This window comes from Gadus chalcogrammus, chromosome 15, assembly GCF_026213295.1.
Source record: "Gadus chalcogrammus isolate NIFS_2021 chromosome 15, NIFS_Gcha_1.0, whole genome shotgun sequence".
In the NCBI taxonomy this organism is placed as follows: domain Eukaryota; kingdom Metazoa; phylum Chordata; class Actinopteri; order Gadiformes; family Gadidae; genus Gadus; species Gadus chalcogrammus.
The window spans coordinates 20647274-20670128 of NC_079426.1; the positions used below are offsets into that span (position 1 = coordinate 20647274).

The 22855-nt window shown below is 43.6% G+C and overlaps 1 protein-coding gene across 1 annotated transcript in view; it reads left to right on the plus strand.

Moving 5' to 3' along the window:
* The window catches only part of LOC130404302 (attractin-like protein 1), a 226272-nt gene that overhangs the window by 82411 nt on the left and 121006 nt on the right, over window positions 1-22855 (plus strand). Inside the window, exons 21-22 of the mRNA XM_056608961.1 lie at window positions 9039-9132; window positions 17122-17174. Of these exons, the coding sequence (XP_056464936.1) occupies window positions 9039-9132; window positions 17122-17174 (147 nt within the window). The remainder of the gene's footprint in view (window positions 1-9038; window positions 9133-17121; window positions 17175-22855) is intronic.

Genomic DNA, 22855 nt, shown 5'->3' on the forward strand with positions numbered 1-22855 from the left:
CCTCCCTCCCTCCCTCCCTCTCCCCTTCCTTCCCTCCCTCCCTCTCCCCTTCCTTCCCTCCCTCCCTCCCCTCTTCCTTCCCTACCTTCCTCCCTCTCCCTCCCTCCCTTAGCCAGTGCCCCGGGCTCTGCCTCCAGGCTGCTCTACAGTCTATAGTAACTTTCAGTCTGGCTTACATCTCCTCCCTGTTTGTTTCTCCATCTCTCTCTCTCTCTCTCTCTCTCTCTTCTCTCTCTCTCTCTCTCTCTCTCTCTCTCTCTCTCTCTCTCTCTCTCTCTCTCTCTCTCTCTCTCTCTCTCTCTCTCTCTCTCTGTCAGAGCGAGAGAGTGTGAGAGAAAGAGAGTGAGAGAGAGAGAGGTAGGAGGCAACTGTAGTACAGCTCTAGGTAGGAGGTAGGAGGCAACAGTAGGACAGCTCTAGGAGGTAGGCAACGGTAGAACAGCTCTAGGTAGGAGGCAACAGTAGCGTGAAGCTAAAATAATGTTATAGGCAGCAGTAGGGTGGAGCAGTAGGACGGAGCAGTAGGGAGGAGCAGTAGGGAGGAGCAGTAGGGTGGAGCAGTAGGACGGAGCAGTAGGGTGGAGCAGTAGGGAGGAGCAGAAGGGTGGAGTAGTAGGGTGGAGCAGTAGGGTGGAGCAGTAGGACGGAGCAGTAGGACGGAGCAGTAGGACGGAGCAGTAGTGTGGAGCAGTAGGACGGAGCAGTAGGACGGAGCTGTAGTGTGGAGCAGTTGGACGAAGCAGTAGGGTGGAGCAGTAGGACGAAGCAGTAGTGTGGAGCAGTAGGACGGAGCAGTAGGACGGAGCAGTAGGACGGAGCAGTAGTGTGGAGCAGTAGGACGGAGCAGTAGGGTGGAGCAGTAGGACGGAGCAGAAGGGTGGAGCAGAAGGGTGGAGCAGTAGGGTGGAGCAGTAGGGTTGAACTAGGAGGGATGAAGGACATAGCAGTAGGATGTAATGCAGATCCTATGATGAGGCAGTTTTTATATTCAATAATCATGGCAGACTACAAATGTTGGTTCCCTCTGCATTGCAGACCGTGAGAGGGACTATATTTAGAGTTGCTAAGGGTGTACAGACTGACCAACAGACAGACAGAATGCTGGCCTCACCTTTGTCAGAAATGCTGGATGATACAGCATTTGGCACGGCGATCGAATGCTAAGCAGCGCTCCTGTCCTGAAGTAATTAGTTTGGATGCCTGGATTCCCTCGATGCGTTTGAGTAATGCACTCCTCGTCAGAGGGGAGTTTTTATTATGATCTGTCTATCTTAAGTCAATATCCTTACATAAGTTGTGGATAAGCTGTTTGGGCCGTTGGATTTCGCAATACTCTAGATGCTGTTTGAAGGTTTTCTGTACACTTTTGTGGGTTGAATTAGATACCTTAGGGTCCACACACCATGCACTCCCATGATTGAACAAACATGGTCCTAGGAACTCCCATAACGACCTGGACTCTCAAACTGATTGCTGGTTCAGTCATGAATGTTGTTTCATTCATCAACACTGTTTCTATTATTAAAAATGAATGAAACAAAGGGAAACTAAAGAAACTGCAAAAAAGTATTCTGCAAATTGCGTTTTTGATGTTGATCTGTTCAACTGCAGTGTATGGATAAGGAATATAGCGTTGAGTCGCATCACACGGCTATGTTAATTGTCTTTCTATTCAAAAGTTCCCTTATCATGATGTATTTTTACATGCAACATCTCTCTCGGCCTTTGGCTCACTGTGTCACAGGATCAAACTGGCTTCTATGTTGTCTGGGGTGCGTCTCAACTCAACTTATTATACATCTGGAATTCTGCAAGGAAACCAAATCGGCATGTATCTGATTGCACTGTTCTGCGCAAAACCAATTGTTCATCGGGCCCCTGGTTAGTTTTGCCATGGCTGGAAAGCATTAAAGTCCGGAACATAATTTGTGAATACTCATATTGAATCACCTCAGTTAATTATAGTCAGAGTTGACAGCGAGAAATTTTTAGGGAGGATGTCCCACAATGCATTTAGTTAAGGTTTAATGGCATCATGAAGTTAAGTGATGTCCATCTCCCGGTCTTCAGGCTGGCTGTAGCTTGCAATTGAGGCTCGCTCCGAGTGCTCCAGTGAAACCAGTGAGATTTAACCCGAAGCCACAGACTCAACTTGTTTGCTGCTTGTAGCAACGCAATGACCCATGCTCCACTCTGTAACGGTATTAAGCCTACCATGCTTCAGGCCGAATACTCTTATTGTTTTCATAAATGTTGTATGATCCACAACTGCAACTGACCCCCCCGTAGTTCGCTCCTATTCTTCCCGTTTAATATCCAGTTCTCACTCACCTGCTTCTTCCCCTCGGTTCCGCCATCTCCCTCGGTCTCTGTTTTTTACACTCTCTGCCTCTCTTATTTCTCTCCTCACATGATTCTTTTCTTGCACCTTCTGTGGTGTTCTCTCCTTGGTGTATTATGTTCATCTCTCCTTCTCTCTCACTCCCACTGTCTCAATGTCTCGTCTGTCGCTGACAGACTGTATCAACATCCATCTCTGTTCACTTACCTGCTTCTTTGTCTTCTTGTCCTCTTTTTGCCATAATCCTTCTACCCGTCCCCACTTTCTCTCTCTCTCTCTCTCTCTCTCTCTCTCTCTCTCTCTCTCTCTCTCTCTCTCTCTCTCTCTCTCTCTTTCTTTCTTTCTTTCTTTCTTTCTTTCTTTCTTTCTTTCTTTCTTTCTTTCTTTCTTTCTTTCTTTCTTTCTTTCTTTCTTTCTTTCTTTCTTTCTCTCTCCCCCTCCTAGTTGTTCCCAGCTTCTTTCCCCCTGTCCCCCCTCCCTCTCTCCGCCTCTCCCCCCTGCAGGTGAGTGGGGCACAGTGTATGGGCAGGGTGTGTGTGTGTTTCCTATGATGCAGAGCTGGTAGAGATGCTGAGTACACAGGTTTGTGACCAGCTTCCAGTGCAGCACCACCCATCATGGTCCATGATGGTCCATGTCAGGACGGGGCAGAACTAGACCTTGGGGTCTGGCTCCACATGTACAACACACAGTATCTGTAGCTGTGTTAATGAAAATTATAATGAGCCATAGACATTTTAATTGATGTGTTTTTGTGTACGCATGTGTGTATTTCTTTAACATCCGGTTTTATATTGTACGTGTGTATGCCAATATGCCATAAAGAAAGAACAGATGGTTGCTGCATAAGCAAGTGATTGGACGCGTGCAAATGTTTGCTGTGTGTGTGTGTGTGTGTGTGTGTGTGTGTGTGTGTGTGTGTGTGTGTGTGTGTGTGTGTGTGTGTGTGTGTGTGTGTGTGTGTGTGTGTGTGTGTCTGTGCGTGTGTGTGTTAACAAGGACAAAGAGAGAGAGAGAGAGAGAGAGAGAGAGAGAGAGAAGCAGAGGTGAGAGGGAGCATGTAGAGCATTGGTTCTCAAAGTGCGGCCCGCGGGCCAATGGCGGCCCGCGGAATCATTCCTGGCGGCCCGTATTGACATACATAATTAAGTAAGTTATATAAAAAAACTACTTATTTTTATTATTATATCAATATTAATTTAAACAAAAATAAATGAATAGAAAGTGAAAAGTTGACTCTCTCTAGCTTTCAATTAAATCCTTTTACATTTGTTAGTTTTAATCCGACTGTACATTACTTTGAAAGGCTGAACCTCAGTTTCTTGATTTAGACCTCACTTGACCTCACTCCCGGAGGTCCACGGTGCAATGTTTTCTTTGACCACTGGGATGCTGAGGGCGTTTCCCGCCAATTTTTTTTTTCCTTTGGCGGCCCTCAGTCAAATTTTGGGTTCCTAAATTGGCCCTCAGTTGTCAAAACTTTGAGAACCCCTGATGTAGAGGAATGAGATGCTGAGAGATGGACATAATATATTTGTTTATACATCTTTGTGTACATCAGCATGAACCCTGTGTGCGTGTGTTTGTACGTGCGTGTGTGTGTGTGGGTGTTGGTGTTTCCGTGTGCGTTTGTTTGTACAAACACAAAAGCAGGGCAAATACAGATGCATTAATATGCATGCGTATGTGTGCCTGTGTTTTAGTTGGTTTGGGAACCTGAGGCCCATGGTGGATTTGAATAATACACATAATTGAAATTGAATTTTGTCCTCTAGTAGCTATTCTCTAAGCCTTTCACACAGAAAAAACGTTCCCCCAAAAAAGTCAGCTTCAGTAAGATATGCGCCCACATGTAATAGACAAAAGCCAATGTCTTGAAACACATTTCTGTGTTGAGATGTTTTGACACATGCACAGGCTCTGACTGTTAACTTTGGAATTGCCTGTAGCCAGGCAACCCAGTGTTTGGTTTGGCTTTAATGCGTTACCATGGAGTCAGACGTAAAGATATTAGGGATTGTGTTCCGCAGTTCTCTCCGCAGCGGACTTCCAGCTGAGCAGAAGAGCGGGCTGTGCGTCGCACAAGACTTTAACTACGCACTGACCTGTCTGATCAGGATTCAGCTGAGTCAGATGAAATCCTGCTTCAAAGTCTCCGTTGTGTCATAAAGACATTTAGAGAGTGTGTGTGTGTGTGTGAGTGTGTGTGTGTACATGTATGTGTATATATGTGTGTGCGTGTGTGTGTGTTGTGTGCATGTGTCTGTGTGTGCACATGCCCCAAATGCAAAGGCCATTGGGGAGAGTGACACACACAAACATACACACACAGTCCCCTGTCTATCTCCAGTTAACCCCACACTGTTTCAGTGTCACTAACCTCTTATTAACCAAAATTGCCTCGTTAGCGAAACGAGACAAAGGAAGTGTTGCTCTCAAAATAATATAATGATGATGATGACAATGACATTATTAATACTCATAAAGATGTGACCTGGTATCTTCCAATTTTTTTTAGAGAAAACGTTTTTTGACTATAACTGTGTGTGTGTGTGTGTGTGTGTGTGTGTGTGTGTGCGTGTGTGCGTGTGTGCGTGTGTGTGTGTGTGTGTATGTATATGTGCTCACATACACCAGCTGTAGTCATTAGCGGTGCAGGTGGATGTTTCCTATGTGCGTACAATTTGAAGGAATGTGTTGAAGAGGCGTTCCTCATCAAAGTGTCGCGTACCCACGGCACAGAAGAGCCGTCTAATATAAGAGTGTCAAAACAGGTGACGCCGCGCTGGTATGTGTGTTTGCTGGTGTGTGTGTCTGTGTGTTGGTGTGTGTGTGCTGGTGTGTGTGTGTTGGTGTGTGTGTGTGTGTGTGTGTGTGTGTGTGTTGGTGTGTTGGTGTGTGTGGCTGGTGTGTGTGCTGGTGTGTGTGTGTGTGTTGGTGTGTGTGTGTGTGTGTGTGTGTGTGTGTGTGTGTGTGTGTGTGTGTGCAGGTGAAGGGAGTGCCTGATGGGAGTCCTGGGGCAGATTTAGTGCTGCTCGTCAGCTCAGAGAAACCTGTGGTGCCGGCGCCTTCTTCGCACCCTCCGTTTGAACACACTCACACTCCCAGGCCAGCATGTGTCGCTAAATCTATTCAGGACCCCTGTACTGTGGCACTATGGTGCCACAGTACTCATGGTGTTGGCTTCTTAGGCCCCGTCCACACGAAGCAGATTTGCTCCCTCCCTCCCTGAGTTCCTTAACCGTTGAGATGTGTTTAATTTCACGGTGCCCAGTGATTGCCAGGTAAAATGCCCTGATTGGTCAGAAATGAGCCGGGAGCTGTCGAAACCGATTTAAACAGAGGTTCTGACAGCACACATCAACAACTGATATCTGGCTGATGGCAGTGTCCTTTCAAACTAATTACCCTCAAATAATATCTCCGCAAAATCCTCCTCACATCAGCGTTAATTAATGAAACAAGAGTTGTTTCGTTCTGACGGGGAGGTTTGGAGTCACAGCATCACTATGTGTGTGTGCTGCTGATCGTCAGGTGGTTGATGAGCAGGGGTTAAACATGGTGCTTTAACGAGGCATCTGGGGTCCACCAACGCTCCGCCATCACCCAGGGAAGGAACACACGCTTTGGGCACAGGCTCGGCGTTTCTGGCACCCCACAGCTGAATTTTAAACGGCTTCACAAAACGGCTTTATTAGAGATTGAATATCATCCCGTTGTCTGTGCTGACAATCTGTCTTTGTTTCGTTTTCTTCAATGTCAGACGATGAGATGACATGGACCTCAACAATGCTGTTCCTCTTAGTGCTATTTTAATGTATATAAATATGAGAAACACAAGTTAATGAATGTGTTTTGACCAAAAATTAAAGAAGAATTAGGCTTTATTACACACACGGAATTATGAAGACAGCTGTTTAAAATGTACTTGCTGTCTCAATGCCATGGGGACATTTGCTTCTCTTGGCAGAGAGAGTGAAGAGGAGGAGATGGGTTAGGAGGTGGAAGAAAGTAGGAGCTGTTCCTCGATAAGGGACTCCATCTTCCAAATACACTCCTTGAGGAGATCCATGGAAAATGTACCGGATGAACACTGAAATTTAATTAAGGCAGTTGGGGTATCGTCCCAGGCCGAAGACAGCGACAGATCAACAGATGTTAACTTTCTGCATTACTGACCATTGGTCACTCCTATTTTTAATTGTTTCACATGTCGATTTTGTATCCAAAATAATATCATGTCTTCACTTCCCAGTCCACGAATTGTATGAGGAACATTACTAATGTGTCTTTATCTAATTCAATACGCAACATTGGATGTATGGCTGAACCACATGGATCCTACACTAAAATAGATTCCCAATTGTAGTTCATCTCAGCTAAAATAATACTTTCTGTAATCGTTAGACCATTGAACTGGAAAGTACTGATGACGATTACTGTGGTTTGAAGCTGTTAATATAGAGATTAATAATTGAGTGAGAATGTGGGTTTGTGGAAGATATTATCGTGGTGGTTGTGTGGAGAGGCATAGGAGAGCGATTAAAATTAAAATGTGTGTGAGCGTAATGAAGGTGGGGGAGTAGAGAAAGTTTTGAGTGTTAAAACAGCCGTGTAAATATACTTGAGTATAGCAGGGACCCGTTTTTGTCGCCCCCCCTCTCTTGATGAGCATGGGGGAAGCTAAGTTGTAAGGAGAGAACCCGTGCTAACTACTACTGCGTGCTGCATTCCTTCTTTCATTTAGGATTTCATTTCAAACCCTAATCGTCAGAAAGACTGTCTTCCCTCCTACACACTCGTTTGTGTGTGTTTCTGTGTGTGTTTGTGTGAGCATAAGTGTGTGAGTATGTGTATTGTGTGTATGCACTTCTTTGTGTTGTGATTATGCCTGTGTGTACGTGCTCTGTGCGATCGTGTGTGTGCGTTCACATGGAAGGCAGCGGTGCGGGAAACTATATCGTGTTTTTGAGGGGGCTTGCACAAGTCACGGGAATATGATTTATTTCAAATCAGCTCGCCTGCTAAGAGGCCCCCTTCTCCCCTTCTATTGCAGTTTATTTTCTGTATTGTCAGCAGGCGTGGTGCTGTGTAATGCCTGCTCCATTCATTCACGAACTCTGCTCTTTATTCATGTTCCCTCTCTACATCATCTATTGTAATTATTAGCAGCATGGCAGAGCATGGACAAGAATGGAATAGCATTGAATGGATGAGAATAGAATAGAGCAGTGTGTGTGTGTGTGTGTGTGTGTGTCCTTCATCTCTCCCTCTCATTTATTCTTCCCTCTTTATTTTGGCCTTTAATAGAATATTCTTTAAAAAAAAAATCTTTCTCCCTTCTGCATGGTCCAGGTATACTTTGAATCCGGCCCCACGTCCCTCGTGTACCGTGGGTGTGAGTACCGCATGTTAACCTGTGTTGGCCTGTGTGCTTCACTGGACACTCGACACAGTCTGTTAAATCAATATTGAATTTTCAGCTGGGCAAGCCCCTGCCTGGGCCAACAGGTTTCTCTATTGTTTTCTAATTCCAAAACACTGTGAGGCCCTTATATCGCTGAAACACCACACTGCCTGATGAGGGGGGATTGAATCCCGGCAACACCAGAAAGGAGGGAATTCACGTTTGGAAACATCAATAAATTGACATTTTGATGTATGAGGATGAATACAATGAAAGGTAAAATCGTAATGCTGCATTCTGAACATTTAAATGCTGTTTTTGACATGGATTATAATGAATACATTTAATGCCGTCGCTTGACCCTTCTTGCCTTCCATTAAACAAGGATGGCCATGCCCCATAGCCACACTCATACAGGCCGGACCATCAATACTCACCATTACTCCCTCCTGTTGAATCTGATCCAGCTGGGATCGTAGTCTGACTATGACTTTGAAAGTGTGGGAATATGCAGTACCAATAATAAGAGTTATTATTACGCCCCCAAGAAGAAATAAAGCTCTACAAGTACCCCTAATCAACTCCCCCCCCCCCCCCCTCCCTTTCCCTGAGCGTTCGCTGTGGAACGGCAGGGATTAATACAGATGATTGTGAAAGCCAGAGCCTGATGTGCAGGCTTTATTTATCTAGTTTTGTGTTGTGATTGCTCAGCTGTTTATCCCCCATACATCACAGTGGCTGCGTTTTGAGCCCCGTGCCCCCGGCACTCTCTGGCTCCAGATCAGATGCTAAGTGTTCGTGGCGTTGTGTTTGACACACTTGCACGTTTTCCACACTGTTCTCCCTGCAGACCCTCAGGGGGGATTTGTTTTGTGAGGTTTTGAAGGTTTGTTTTTTAACTGTGTAACTTTTGTTGTCCTCGCCGCCTGCTGTACTATAGTCCTGTTTGTCAATCTCTCTCTCCCGCTCTCTTTCTCTCCCTCTGTCTTGCTTGCTTTCTCTTTGTCTCCCTTTTTCCACTTTGTTTAAATCCGGATCTCCTCTTCATGTCTTTGACTTCCTCCCCACCCATGTTTTCTTACTCTCTACCCTGGCCTTCTCAACCCCGGCCCATATGCAGTTTCAGTGGTTTGTCAGCCCAGGTGTCCAAAGTGCTCCAGTGACAACATGATCTACCTGTCCATAATACATCATACTTCTGATGAAAGATTTTGATCAAGCTCTCTCTCTCTCTCTCTCTCTCTCTCTCTCTCTCTCTCTCTCTCTCTCTCTCTCTCTCTCCCCCTCCAGCATGTAAGTGTAACAACCATGCCAACATGTGCCACGTCAACACAGGGAAGTGCTTCTGCACCACAAAAGGCATCAAGGGAGAGCAATGCCAACTGTAAGTATTCGTATATATCTTTATTTATATATATATATATATTTTTATATATACTGTATATATAAATACATGTTAACATGCCCTTGACCTTAAAATGAACATTTTGAATATACAGCTACTACATAACAGCTACTTCATTCTTTTCCAACCTCTTCAATAAGTTATTATTATTTTGTTTTCTGTTTTGTCTGTCTGTTTGTGTCTGTGTGATTCAATATAATTTCTGAATCTGTGCTGGTTGAGTTGGTGTGTGTGTGTGTGTGTGTGTGTGTGCGGTGGCGGAGTCAGGGGGGGATAACAGCCTCTCTTAGGTCCTGATATACAGTGGAATTGCATTGTTTTCCATCTAAAATAGCTGTAAGATTTTTCTTCGATGACAGCAATGACAATTTTTACCTCTTCAGCGGTCCACACGTATTTATTATTCACATTGGCCATCTGTTCCATTGACATATTTAAAGGATACATTGTACATATTTTTAATTAGAAATCTGTTGCAGCTTTTATACCACAGATACTCCAGGGTCTATAGCATATAATAATGGACACGGTATAATTAAAGGATATGCAACATAGACATCCTATATCATATATATACATATATCTATATATCTATATATCTATATCCATATTGACGCTACAAGTTGATGTCGGCAGGGTTGCTATGGCCGGTCGTTATGCAGAAATCGGAAGGAGGTTGTCAGTCCTGTGTGTTCAATGTTCGCATCACAGCTTTTTCAAAAAGTTTGTTTCCATCTCCTATTTTGCGCATTTACTGTTTTTCGCATTTCTCAAAAACCACCTCAAGCGAGCGGATAAACTTTTTTGCAAATTAGAGGATTTTTATGCGAATTTTGGTGTTTCCATCACCGTTTACTGATTCGATACTTCAGAATTCGCATAAAATCGGGGGGATGGAAACGCAGCTAATGAGTGCCCTCTTAATGCCCTTACAGTGCCTCCATGGTTGAAAAGGTGCCTTCTAGAGTGGTGAATACGAGAGAAAGTGCCTTATTGGCTGCCCTTTACATGTGAAAAAAATGAATGGGTGCCCTCTGGTGCCCCTTCATACAATAAATTATGACGATGTGCCCTCTAGAGCAAGTATGTGCCCTTTTTATTTTTTCGCCACTGCCCTTCAGTCCGCCACTGTGTGTGTGTGTGTGTGTGTGTGTGTGTGTGTGTGTGTGTGTGTGTGTGTGTGTGTGTGTGTGTGTGTGTGTGTGTGTGTGTGTGTGTGTGTGTGTGTGTGTGTGTGTGTGTGTGTGTGTGTCTGTGTTAAATCTCTCACAACAAGCAAACCTTGGTTAATGTGTGTTCTGTGAGTCCAACGTGTTTTCTCACTAGGTCCTAATAGAGTCAAACTGCAGTGCCCGGTTGGACTGCAGCTAATTGTGTGTTGATATCTTTGAGTTGTGTTTTTCATTTGCGGGCGCACTGAAACATTATTCAGAGGAGCAACTAAACACATTTGGCTATTGTAATTAAAACCTACAGAGCGGTAGCAATTACATCATGCTGATTTTCAGTTGCTGTTCATCAGCAATCTTCTGTGCTCCAAAGTCATACCAGTTTGTGTTTTCCCGAAGGCTTCCAAAATGGTCAGCCAAGAAGTACTTTGTTTTTTAGTTTTATTGTGGACCAGCATCCCCCTCAGGGTGGATGGTAATTCACACAGTTTATTGCTGTGAGTGTGGGTGTGTTTGTGCGTGTGTGCGTGCGTGTGTGTGTATGTGTGTGTGTGTGCGCGTGCGCGCGTGCGCATATCCAAACTTTCCACTCTGTATTTATGGGTAGCTTTCTTGTATTAAGCACAACATAACCACCCAATGATTTTCTTTCACCGTCAATTGGTCGCTCACCCTTATAAAAACCCTTATATAGCCCCTTATATATAATAAACCCTTGGATGACTCTGATGTAGGGCTGGACCATTTGGCCAAACTCAATATGACAATATGTTTTATATATTGATATTGATAATTATCACGATATATATTTAAGAATAATAAGTATTCTCCATTCAGAGTTTTAAGAGTATTCTCCTTCACACAGAACCCTAAAGGAACCAGGGGGTTAATTAGGGTTTATGATATAACATTATTATTGATTATCAAAAAAATAGGTGTTGCATGTTAACACGTCAGGTCTCATTGTGGTCCGTTATCGCGCCATAGCCAACAGGTTGTTGGGAACATTACAGCATAAAGCTAGCCATGTGTCTTTCCTTGCCAAGGCTGCTTGGTTTCCTTATCGTCCGATGTTGCTAGTCTTATCCATTCCCTAAATGTGCGATTTCATAAGACAAAATTCTGCAGTGACATCAACACGTTTAATTGAACTTCAACATCCCGCTTAGTTGAACTGTTTAGATTGGCTTCTACATAACCACAAGTCTGGTTTACCTTTTATTGAGCTAGGAGCTTGTAGAGAGTAAGTAGCACTTCGGTAGTCCACATCAGTAATTGATGCACAACGTGCTCCCTTCGCTGTTGTTCGACATCATTGACACAACCTCATCATGACTACGTATGACATAACGTGAATGAATGAATCTTTATGTCTACTACTCGACAGGTCCCATGTGCGCACTTTGTGTGTTTTGGCATTTACCTGTCTGTATATGTTTGTGTGTTTGTGTATAGTGGGCGCTCGGTGGTATGTGCGTTTGTGTGAGTGTGTGTGTGTGTTTGTGTAGATACACATGCTTACTTTTGAGTGTTGTCCTCTGCTGCTCTCTGAGCAGCACTTAAGTGGGGTCCCGCTTGTTTACGGTCTCATGTTGCTCCGTCTGCCTCCCTCTGATTGTGTTGATTTAGCTTTAATTGGTCTGCGCTTTGCCAAAGAGCCCTTCTAATTGAATGCTAATTCGCTTCCTTAACTGGAGTGCAGAAAGTGTGTGTGTGTGTGTGATCAGAGTCGCTATGTATTTGTGTGCTGTTAGGAATGATTTCCCCCAGCCCCCCTTGCCCTGTTTTGATCTTGCCATAAATGCCACGCTTGACCATTGCATGATGAACAATTATTACTGTTTAATAATGCAAAATATCTTTACGTTTGATTTATTTATTATATAAGTGAACTTTTTTAAGTAACTTACTATTTTCTTTTAATTCCTTATCAACATAAAGCTTGCAATGCATGTTTTATTAGGCCAAGAGTTCAAAAGATATAAATAAATACTGGAAGTTTTCATCCCACACAAACAACATTTACCATCTATTAGGATGACCCAAATACCTACTTTCAACTTTCAGCTAATCACTGCATTTGGTTCTGAGCTCATATCTTCACTAGTTTAGTATAGTATAGACATATAAGTTATAACTATACATAAACGCCTCATTGGCCTCTCGATCGTAAGTCAACGAAGCCACCATACCAGAGAGGAAAAGAGTGGCCTCTTAACGAATTGCAGTAAACATTGGAGCTGCGTTTGTTCTTGATTAAAAGCACTATAATATTTACATATCAACTTACCGGAAGAACCGCAGCCCCCCCGCTGACTTTTTTTAGGCTTGGCCTCTTTTAAGACGGCAGCGTCAGGTGGAGGAGGTGCATGCAGCATCTATGTGTATATGTCTATGGTTCATTGTAATACCCTGGAACTTATTGGAAACAGAAACAGATTTGTGTCTATATAATCAAACAAAACGTCCTCAATATCAAACAAAAATAGGACTTTGAGAGAGAATAAAACCCATTGAAGCAATTGAAAATAAGAAAAAAATTATAATTTACAAACAAATCATTTGTTTAATCATGTGACCCTGGTCCTCAACATGTTTGATCATACATATTGTTGTGTACAGTTCCTTCTTCCTCTTGCTCACTGATCAGACCTCTGCCCTCACTGTCTTCTGCACTGACTTTGTTCATTGCAGCCAGCATGCGTGTCGGTTTCTGCGGACACGGACACCATAAGTAGCGCATAGGAGCAATACTTGCACTTTATGAATCTTGTCATACATTTAGTCAGTGGTTTGTTATTGCCTAGTGTTAGGGGTGTCCGTGTCCACCAAAACCAAAGCTCACGCTTGCTGCACTGAACAACGTCCAGGGCACTGAGATGTCACTCAAAAGCTCATTAGCAAATGAAGACCCACCCTGAATAAAAACCCACCCGTGAAACGTTTGTTTCAGAAATGCAACCAGAAAGTCAGGCAGCGGAAATTTAAGTTCTGGCAGCGTATCTAGCGCACAGTGCGGGCAAGAGTCTGATCGGGGAGAAAAAAGCAGAGGGGACTATCAACAAAAGAACATATTACGAAAAGATGTGAAAGTCTAAGATTACATGATTAACGCAATAATTAGTTTGCAATTTATATGTTTTTTACTTTTTAAATGTCAATTTGTTTGCTTCATTGAGTTTTAATCTCCCTAAAATTCTAATTTTTGTTTGATATTCAAGAAATGTTGCATGGCTTTATTTGCACAAATCTGACTCCACATCCTTGCCCTGGTTAATAAATAATAAGGAGCAGAACAGTATTTAGTATTATGAGCCAAACCTGTGTTTGTCCGATGAGGATCTGTTCTGTGTACAGTCCACACTGGAAAAAGGGATTTATGCCGCACTTCATCTGATTATTATTTTGTAATTCAATTCAAATAAACATTTTTTGTTTTATTTTTAAAATAACTTTTTTTTACTTCAAAATACTGTGAAATATAGATATTTTTAGTTAGGAGTTCAATTAAGAAATATCTATTTTGACAAATGTAAAATGTCAAGGTTACGTACAAGCCTGCGCATGCGCATTAAATACAAAGACGCTTACGACTACTGGACCAAACCGCAGTGTTGCCAACTTAGCGATTTTGTCGCTATATTTAGCTACTTTTCAGACCCCTTTGGCGACTTTTTTTCAAAACAGCGACAAGCGACAAATCTAGCTTCTTTTTCAGCTGCTATTGGTGACTTTTGGCGACTTTTTGAGGTGAAAGCACTACCCATGACCAGAGTGACGGTGACCCACTGGCGGCAGTAGCTCAGGTGGTAGAGCGGGTTGGCTGGTAATCTGAAGGTTGTTGGTTCAATCCCCGGCTTCACCAAGCAGTGTATCGAGGTGTCTTTGGCAAAGCACCTAACCCTGACTGATGTCGCGATGTGATGTCGAATCCAGACAGAAGCGCCTCAAGGCCATGAAGCGGCGAGAGCTGAGCGGGAAAAAATGATGATGATGATGTATACAATAATGAGAAACAATTGTTTGATTAAATTGTAATCTTTTTGATTGGATAAACCAAATTATTTCTGATAGATATTTCTTAAATGAGAACCAATTGTTGGAGTGAATCAATATTTTTTTGTTTAGGATTTAACATACGATTTAAATGTATTAACTTCATTCAAAGAACAGAATTATACTTGGTGCCAAGTTGTATTATTTTGTTTTTATGAACATAGGAAATATTGTTTGAGGCAAGCTATATATTTGTCATTGGCTCAAGTTATGTAATATAGATGTGAACCATTACCCATATTTTTTTTACTTGGTTCAACAGAAGACTTTTTCCAGTGCATAAACACAATGGCCTGGATCCTTAACGGGAAGAAAAATACTTATTCTGAGGGATAGTAGTGCCAGTATCAACTTATGTTCATAGTAAGCCATCTTTTAACATATTTCATTTTCATTAACTCAATCTACCAAGTCTTTCATACTTGAACATATGCATATACTGCATATAGTATCTGAATTATTGTATCAGAATTACTTACATTGAGGGCATTGGCATTTAAAAGACGCTCTATCCAAAGCAACTTACAATAAGTACATTTGCACTAAATGGTTATTCATATAAACTACGATAGATCATTTAACATATATTTTAAATGATTCTCAACCACCTCCACCCTTCCAAAAAACATCCTTTGTCCGATGTGTTGGAATATGTTAGATTGAATGGCAAACCCTACCGTGATCTGTGTGAATTAATAAACATACATCACATTGAACATATTTCTGTGAGGATCTAAAAAACATCGATTTTAATTTCAGTAGACTAGTGTCAACTGTGTGTGCACACCTTTCTGTGTGCCTCTTTGTGTTTCCATCGTTGGATGAGCATGTGTGCGTGTGTGTCCTGGTGTACATTTGTTCACAGTCGTCAATGTGTATTAGTGTTTCCATTGATGAAGCGCTTCAGCCCGTCCTGGTTGTGATTGTGTGTCCCATTAGCCTCTTTGAGCAGCTTTTAAGCAGCTGAAGGGTGGGATCCGAGTACGCCTGACCCCACAGTCCAGTACATTTGATCTGTGTGAGCACTGCGTACCGTACCACGGATCAACACAGATCTGCGTATGTGCACAGCACGAGCCAATCTCACCCTCTGGTGTGCTGTGCTGTTGGAAATCATTTCCAACAGCACACAAATACATAACGGCACTGATCACACACCCACACACACACACACACACACACACACACACACACACACACACACACACACACACACACACACACACACACACACACACACACACACACACAGACACACATAGCCCACCAGATTGAGCCGTCACCCCCGATGGTCGCCCGTGTTTTTCCTCTTAAATAGCCATAGTCCTGAGTGTGTGTTGGTGTTTTAAAAACCCAAACTACACTGCATTACCTCATTTCAGTCATTTCCGATGGCTAAATTAGTTAAAACCCATGTTTTATTTGAATAATAGAAAAAAAACACATGAGTGGTGGGTTGAGGTTGGGGCATGGAAGTGTGTGGAGCGGTCTCGAAAGTCATGGCGCTGGGCCATCTGAAAATAATGGGTTTGAATTTATGGAATGATGCCTGTCTGAAGATGCTGCGTCCAGAGTGTGACCCCAGAGCTGGACGTCTGGGGTACTTAACGTCTCATCCAACAAAAAAGGGGGTTTTGAGCTTTCTTCAAAGTCTCAATAAAATTACACAGTAGTAGTAGCGATGTTCAAAATCAAATAAAGAACACACACTTTTTTGGATAACACCCGAAAAGAAAAAGAAAAATTATCAGTATGTCCAACTTGTTATTATCAGTGGGTAAAGCTTTTAGTTTTGTTTTGCCCATGTTTAAAGATTTAAATAGCTGCTAATGTCCTTGGCGGCCGCCTGCAGAGGAGTATAGAACCAAGTGGCCGCTGTGTCCGTGTCTGACCTTAACGCCGCCGCCGCCGCCGCCGCACAGGGACAGCATGTACAAACCCTCCGCCATCGCCGGTAACATGCAGTCCTGCTCATAGCAACCTTTCTATTCTTTGCCGTTTCCCTATTTTCTAATCTCTCGCTATCTCACTGTCTGGAGGGGCTGTGGTTTTCTTTTCCTTTCATTAGTAGTCTCTCGTGCAGCTGTTTCTTCCACTCTGTCACTCTCTCCGTCTCTATCTCTCATTATTCTCCATGCATCCGTTTGGTTCTCCCTTCCTTTTGGAAGATGTTGATTGCTGTGAGGATCCCTGGATGTCTGGTCGTGTTAGGTGGTCAGGTTGTGTGTGGGTAGTGTGTGTGTGTGTATGTGTGTGTGCATGTGCAGACAGTGTGCAGACACTCTCACACATACACACGCAAACACACACTGAAACACAAGCGCATGTGTGTTTGTGCGTGCGCATGTGTGTTTGTGCGTGCACATGTGCGCTGCCCTCTGGGTAGAAGAAACCATGGTCAGAATGTCCTGCCAAGGGAAATCATTTCTCAGACACACACACACAGACACACACACGCACGCACGCACGCACGCACGCACGCACGCACGCACGCACGCACGCACGCACGCACGCACGCACGCACGCACGCACGCACGCACGCACGCACGCACACACACACACACACACACACACACACACACACACACACACACACACACACACACACACACACACACACACACACACACACACACACGCCCTTGTAGAAGTGAAATCATGCTGCATACTAATGACATTAGTCCTGTTACTCACTTTCTTTTTTCTTTCTCCCTTTCTGTCCCTCTCTCCTAATTTTTTTCAGGTGTGACTCAGAAAACCGTTACCTAGGTAACCCCCTGCGTGGAACCTGTTATTGTAAGTATTTCACCGTCATTACACTTAAGCTAACCGCTGTGGCCTTCAGATTCTCACATGGACTCTCTCTCTCTCTCTCTCTCTCTCTCTCTCTCTCTCTCTCTCTCTCTCTCTCTCTCTCTCTCTCCCCCGCATCCACACACATTTTTCCTACAATTTCCATCGATTGAATCAGTGAAGTGTTAGTTTGTGTTAGTTGGTTCATGGGGTCAAAGGGACCTTCCATCTCTGAGAGCTCTAGGAACACACGGGAGATGGATGCCTTCAAAGAACCTATCACTCATAACCTACTGTAGTTTCTAGCTATCTTTTGCAAGCGACATCAGCTAACGATGCCATTAGAGTGTCATTCCCTTTGGTACGGGTGACAGGTCCCACCTGATGTCCAGTTTGATATGAATTGGTAACGAAATTGAAATACTTGGATGCTATGATTTGTTTTCACTTTGGAATATTTCTTGGTGGATTCTGTAAATATGCGACACACAAAGATAGATAGATTTCTTTCTCTGATAAAAACCTAACCCAATGTACTAGTTGAGGGCACCCACATGTGCACAGCCTGGTTGGATCCATCCTTCGAGCCTGAGAGATCATCTCCTTTTCCAATGTCTGGGTCGCTGTCCGCTCTGTTGAGCCTTACCTCTTTCAACACATATAGGCTGACACAGGAATCGTCCTATTACATGTAAATAAACAACTACATTATAATCAGCCATTTAAAAATGCATTTATTTTATATATGATTTATATAGCCTAATTAAAAAATCGTACAAAATAAATGTATAAAGTCATGCTCCATTTGAACAAGTAGCATCAGGTTAAGGAAAAATAGATTCAGCTCAAAACACAAACATAAATTGGCATTGTTGGATTTCTTTCAGAGGAAAAGACGTGGGCCATGTTCTCTGTTCTTCCGACCATATTACGAAAAACCTCTGTCTATTATCTTGTTCAGTTGGCGACCGCGTTCATCTGATTGGCTGAAGGTGTTGTCTGTCAAGGCATGGCTTCAAAGGAACTGCTTTGGGCAAAAGGCCAGACATTTGAAAAGGGGTCTGAAAAGACAGACAAGATAAAAACATTGGCAACTCTCTCACTTTCATTCAGATTCTGTTAAGAATTTAAGTAGAATGACCTTCAATTCTTTACATATGCAGACCATATCCATCATTTCTGACGCGTTGACAAACTGCACACCGATGTAAGGCTGTACAAACTATTGCTGCACCTTAAACCATTTCCTCCCCATCAAATACCCAGACAACCAGAGAGGCAATAGGAAGCAGACTGAAATGGTGATTCTAGAAAGGGTACGGCGTGGAAAAAAATAAAAAGCCGTTCAAATCGTAGCTATGTTCGCATGGATTGAATGAACCTTTCTCTCTGAGTCCCTTGCACTGCACAATGCACTAATTATGTTAGGCTATCACACTGTTGTTTCTATAAACCAATCACCACTTATGTACGGAACAATATGCAGTGCATCCAGATTTATACAAATTCAGTTCAAAATTAACAAGATGGTGCACGTGTGACATCGCATTTCCGTTGTTAATAACATCTTTCTGATAGAGCTGGAGGGAGCGAGAGACGAGAGGTATCAGTTTATTTGCCCAGATGCTAGCCCAGAATGAGTTGATAGAGGTGAGGTTTTCTGAACAGGTGCTCGATTCCCTTCTTAAGGTCCATTGAAGGTCGAACTGTTTACTCAAAACAGATGTTCTTTAGTTGGGGTCACACACATGAACACGCACACACGCAGGCACGCACGCAGGCACGCACGCATGTACGATTCCACACAAACACACGTTTTTTCTCTCCCTTTCAGAGGAACTGACTGCTGCCCTTGTGCGGCTCTCAGTTGAAGTTCTGTCAATGTCAATAGCTCTCCTGTTAGAGTGGGCCTGTCATGATCTCAATGAGAGAGAGAGAGGGAGAGGGAGAGAGGGCGAGAGACTGACTAACAATCAGGACGAACAGCAGTCACTTCAAATATCCCTTTGATGCCATCCGCTCATCTCGTGGGTGCTATGGATCAGTCGGATATGTGGTTACACAGATTTACTTGTGACGCTGACAAATTAAATTAGAAAACATGTCAGTAATGTGAATAACATGAACAGAATTTGACGTTGTGATCGTGTGTTTGACAAAGATAAAGGCAGGTTTGTTTTTATTGAATGAAGAATGAATTTAAGCGTAAAAAATCATATTTTTCTATGATTTGTGTCATTAATATTTCAGGAAAAAAACTGGTTCTGAAGCACTAGGTGGCACCAATGTCATGCCCTGTCTATGCCAACTGACATGAAGACACACACACACACACACACACACACACACACACACACACACACACACACACACACACACACACACACACACACATACACAGACATTCAGGGCATTTAGCAGACGCCTTATCCAAAGCGACTTACAATAAGTACATTTGTCAGACACACACACACACACACACACACACACACACACACACACACACACACACACACACACACACACACACACACATACATACAAAAAGAGACACCCACACACAAAAAAAAGAGACACACGCCATACACAAAAAAAAGAGAGACACACACACATACACGTACACACAAAGGCTTCTCGAAGCATTGGAGTCGCCCCGGTCCTTGGGATTGCTATGGCTGCATCTCAAGTGTTGTGAGTGCATTTGATGTGTTTGACTACACTGTGTCCTGCCATTAATCTGACATTACCTCCCCAGCCATCGGCTAAATGTTACGCCGGGCCTGTTTGAGTAAGACCATGTGACCGCCTTATGCTCTGCGCTGACATGCGCGTACATATTGACACACCGACACGACCTGTTGACGCACATGCATATAAAGACGTTGGCATTATTAAAAATCTACCAGCGTCTGGTGCATTTAGCCCTGAAGAGATAGGGCCGGGTTGGGGATAGATAGCATGCTCACTCATAGTCCAGAGAGCACTTATTGACCGTAACCTGTTATCTGTGTTTTGGAAAGTCCTACTCGCTCTACCATTTGGTAATGGGAGGTATTAGATTGTCTATCACATGTATTTTGTTCCATTATGCTCCCAGTGTGCTCACGATTGTTTTTCAGATTCATGACCAACCACTGTTTTTGTTCTTATAAAACTAAGAAATATAACACTAATGGCACCCATGGAGGCTTTTGGAGGCACACCAGCAATGTGCAGCCTGCATGAGGTAGGGTCTGAGAGATTTAAGAATATGGACTTTGCCCCTTCCATAGTGGAACAATCGACTCATCAAATTGACTCACTTTATTCTTTTGGATTTGATTAACGTACAGAAAAATCATTTATTACTTTGCATTCCATTGAAGTTGAACTTAATTTCAAACCAAAAGTGTGAGTGAAGGTGTAGTATTCTCATATCAGGTAGACCACATCGTCGAAAACAAATGGGTGGATTTATCCATTGTCGATGTTGATTGTGGAGTGGAACTCTCTAAACGCTAAACCAAATACCTGCCGTCATTCGGGTCGGCAAATTAAATTCTGTGAGCTCTACCATAGAAACCATCGCCTTCAGGCTCTCTGTAGCCAGGAGCTCCAGGTCTGACTTCAGGCTGGCTTTCCTCCAGACATCTGGCAGTATATGCCGCCCCGGTTCTGCTGTAGAGACTTGGGGTCCCCAGACCAACCAGAGGTTAATAGCCCATGGACAAGAGGTTAGACACGGGTTCAACTGCTGGTAAGCTGGGCCTTATTACCCATGTATACTGAGCTCATTCGGGGTCAGCAGCTCAATGTCACTATAGATTTATGTCTCTGTATACTTACGTAGTTGTTTTGACATGTATGAAAGGTTATACATGGCTGCTGGTTCTCAGGAATTTTCTCTTGAACTTGTTTCTGTGTATTTTTCAGCCCAGGTCTCTGTTTTCATCCTTTATTCATGTGGGATTCATGACCGTCCATCACTTTACATTCAAGATCACGACTTGAACAGTACAGTCACCTACAAATGGAGGAACCAATGTCATCGGCCCGTGCATGTGCTTGTCTGCGTGCAACTCGTAGGACTATGTTTCACCACCATGCTTTGTTTAAATATACTTAGCCGTTTAGGGTTGGCCGTACTCTCTGATCCTTTTCAAGAGGACATGGAACAAGCAATGATATGATCTGCTCTATCATACCGCCCGGCCCAGTTGCAACCTTGTTATTTAATGATTTAGCCCCCTGGGCAAAGTCTGCGAACAGCTACAATCTACAAGCCTGCATCGCCGGGGCACCTCTTCTTCTTTTAACGAACCAGTGTCAAATGGCATCGCAGTCAGCTACAAGGGGACGGGTCTAATTAGTGCAGAGCGTCCACGGTGCGTCCCACCCGCTCTGTCGAAGGGGGGAAACACCAGACCAGTCAAATTAGCTGCTCACCAGTCGCTCGCCCAGAGGCATGCGGGGAGAGGAGTAGCACGGTCGATCGCTAATGAGGATCGCTTGGATACTAAGTGGCAGCTACACAATGATAATTAGTGGACAATGAGAAGCGGCAGAGGAAGGCTGAGCTGCACGCCACGCCACCCCGCGGGTCACAGAGCGAGGGATAGGCACGGCCGGCCTGCATCTTGCTCATTCCATGATGGCGTTTACTGATTGAACACTTTCATAAAAATGTACTTTTTATGAGCGCGGTGCAATTTTTGCGTCCATCGTATCTGAATTATATAGAGCATAGTGTGAGACAATAGCTACCATTTAGCGACACTGTCAGCTGTGTGTGAAAGCGTCCGCTCAGCAGTCTGAGGCGCTCCTGGCCTACAGCCCCTTATTAGTCCACAGCACAGGCGTCAGGCCCAGAAACCTCAATTTCTGCTGACAGGCATTGCGGCAGGACGCCTACCCAGCATTAGTTAATTGCAACGATCAGACTTGCAAAGAATACCCTTTAAAGAAAATCCTTTTTGCAAATGCTACGAATTTTAAGATCCGCTCCTGGGTGGCTGTGAGCTAATATCCAGAGCGCCGCATTGTGCATTGTTCCAACGCAGGAGATGGTGACAATGAGGAATCCTAAATCCATGGGACAAAACGCAAACATAAATAAACTAAAAACAAACCTAGGGGGGCCTTCCACTGCATTGAACGCTTGGTAAACAGTGCAGTTAATCAACGTCTCAGACTGGCCTGGCTGTACGCCGTCGGTTGCTTTGACCTCTACCTGTGTCCAGGCTAGAGCTCTATTCCACCCCAGCCTCCCTGTGTTTATTTTGGCATAAACAGCCTTATCTCCATCCCTGTTCCCCATCACTAGGCTGTTGCAAATGCAAAATAATGAGATGTTAACAAGCATTAAATGAAGCCCCCTGCGTGGGGAGAGTGGCGCTGCGACACGGTAGATGTTGTCACGCTACTTTGCGCTGTCTCAGTGTCTCATGGTGGCAACACAAACCAGGAGGAATTTGCAAGAATAGTTTATTTTATTATTTTTCCAAAACAGTCGTTTTGTTTTCTCCCTTCATATTCTCCCGGAGTAGTTTGTTGTCGCCCTAATCAACATAAAAAAATATTAACGCAGTAAGAACAGCCAAGCGTAAACTTTCAGAAATGGCGTTGACAATTTTAATTTCAGCACTCGGAGGTTGTTGTCGGCTTTTGTGCGCTTTTCTGTAATTTTCCCCGGCGAGATGCGTCAC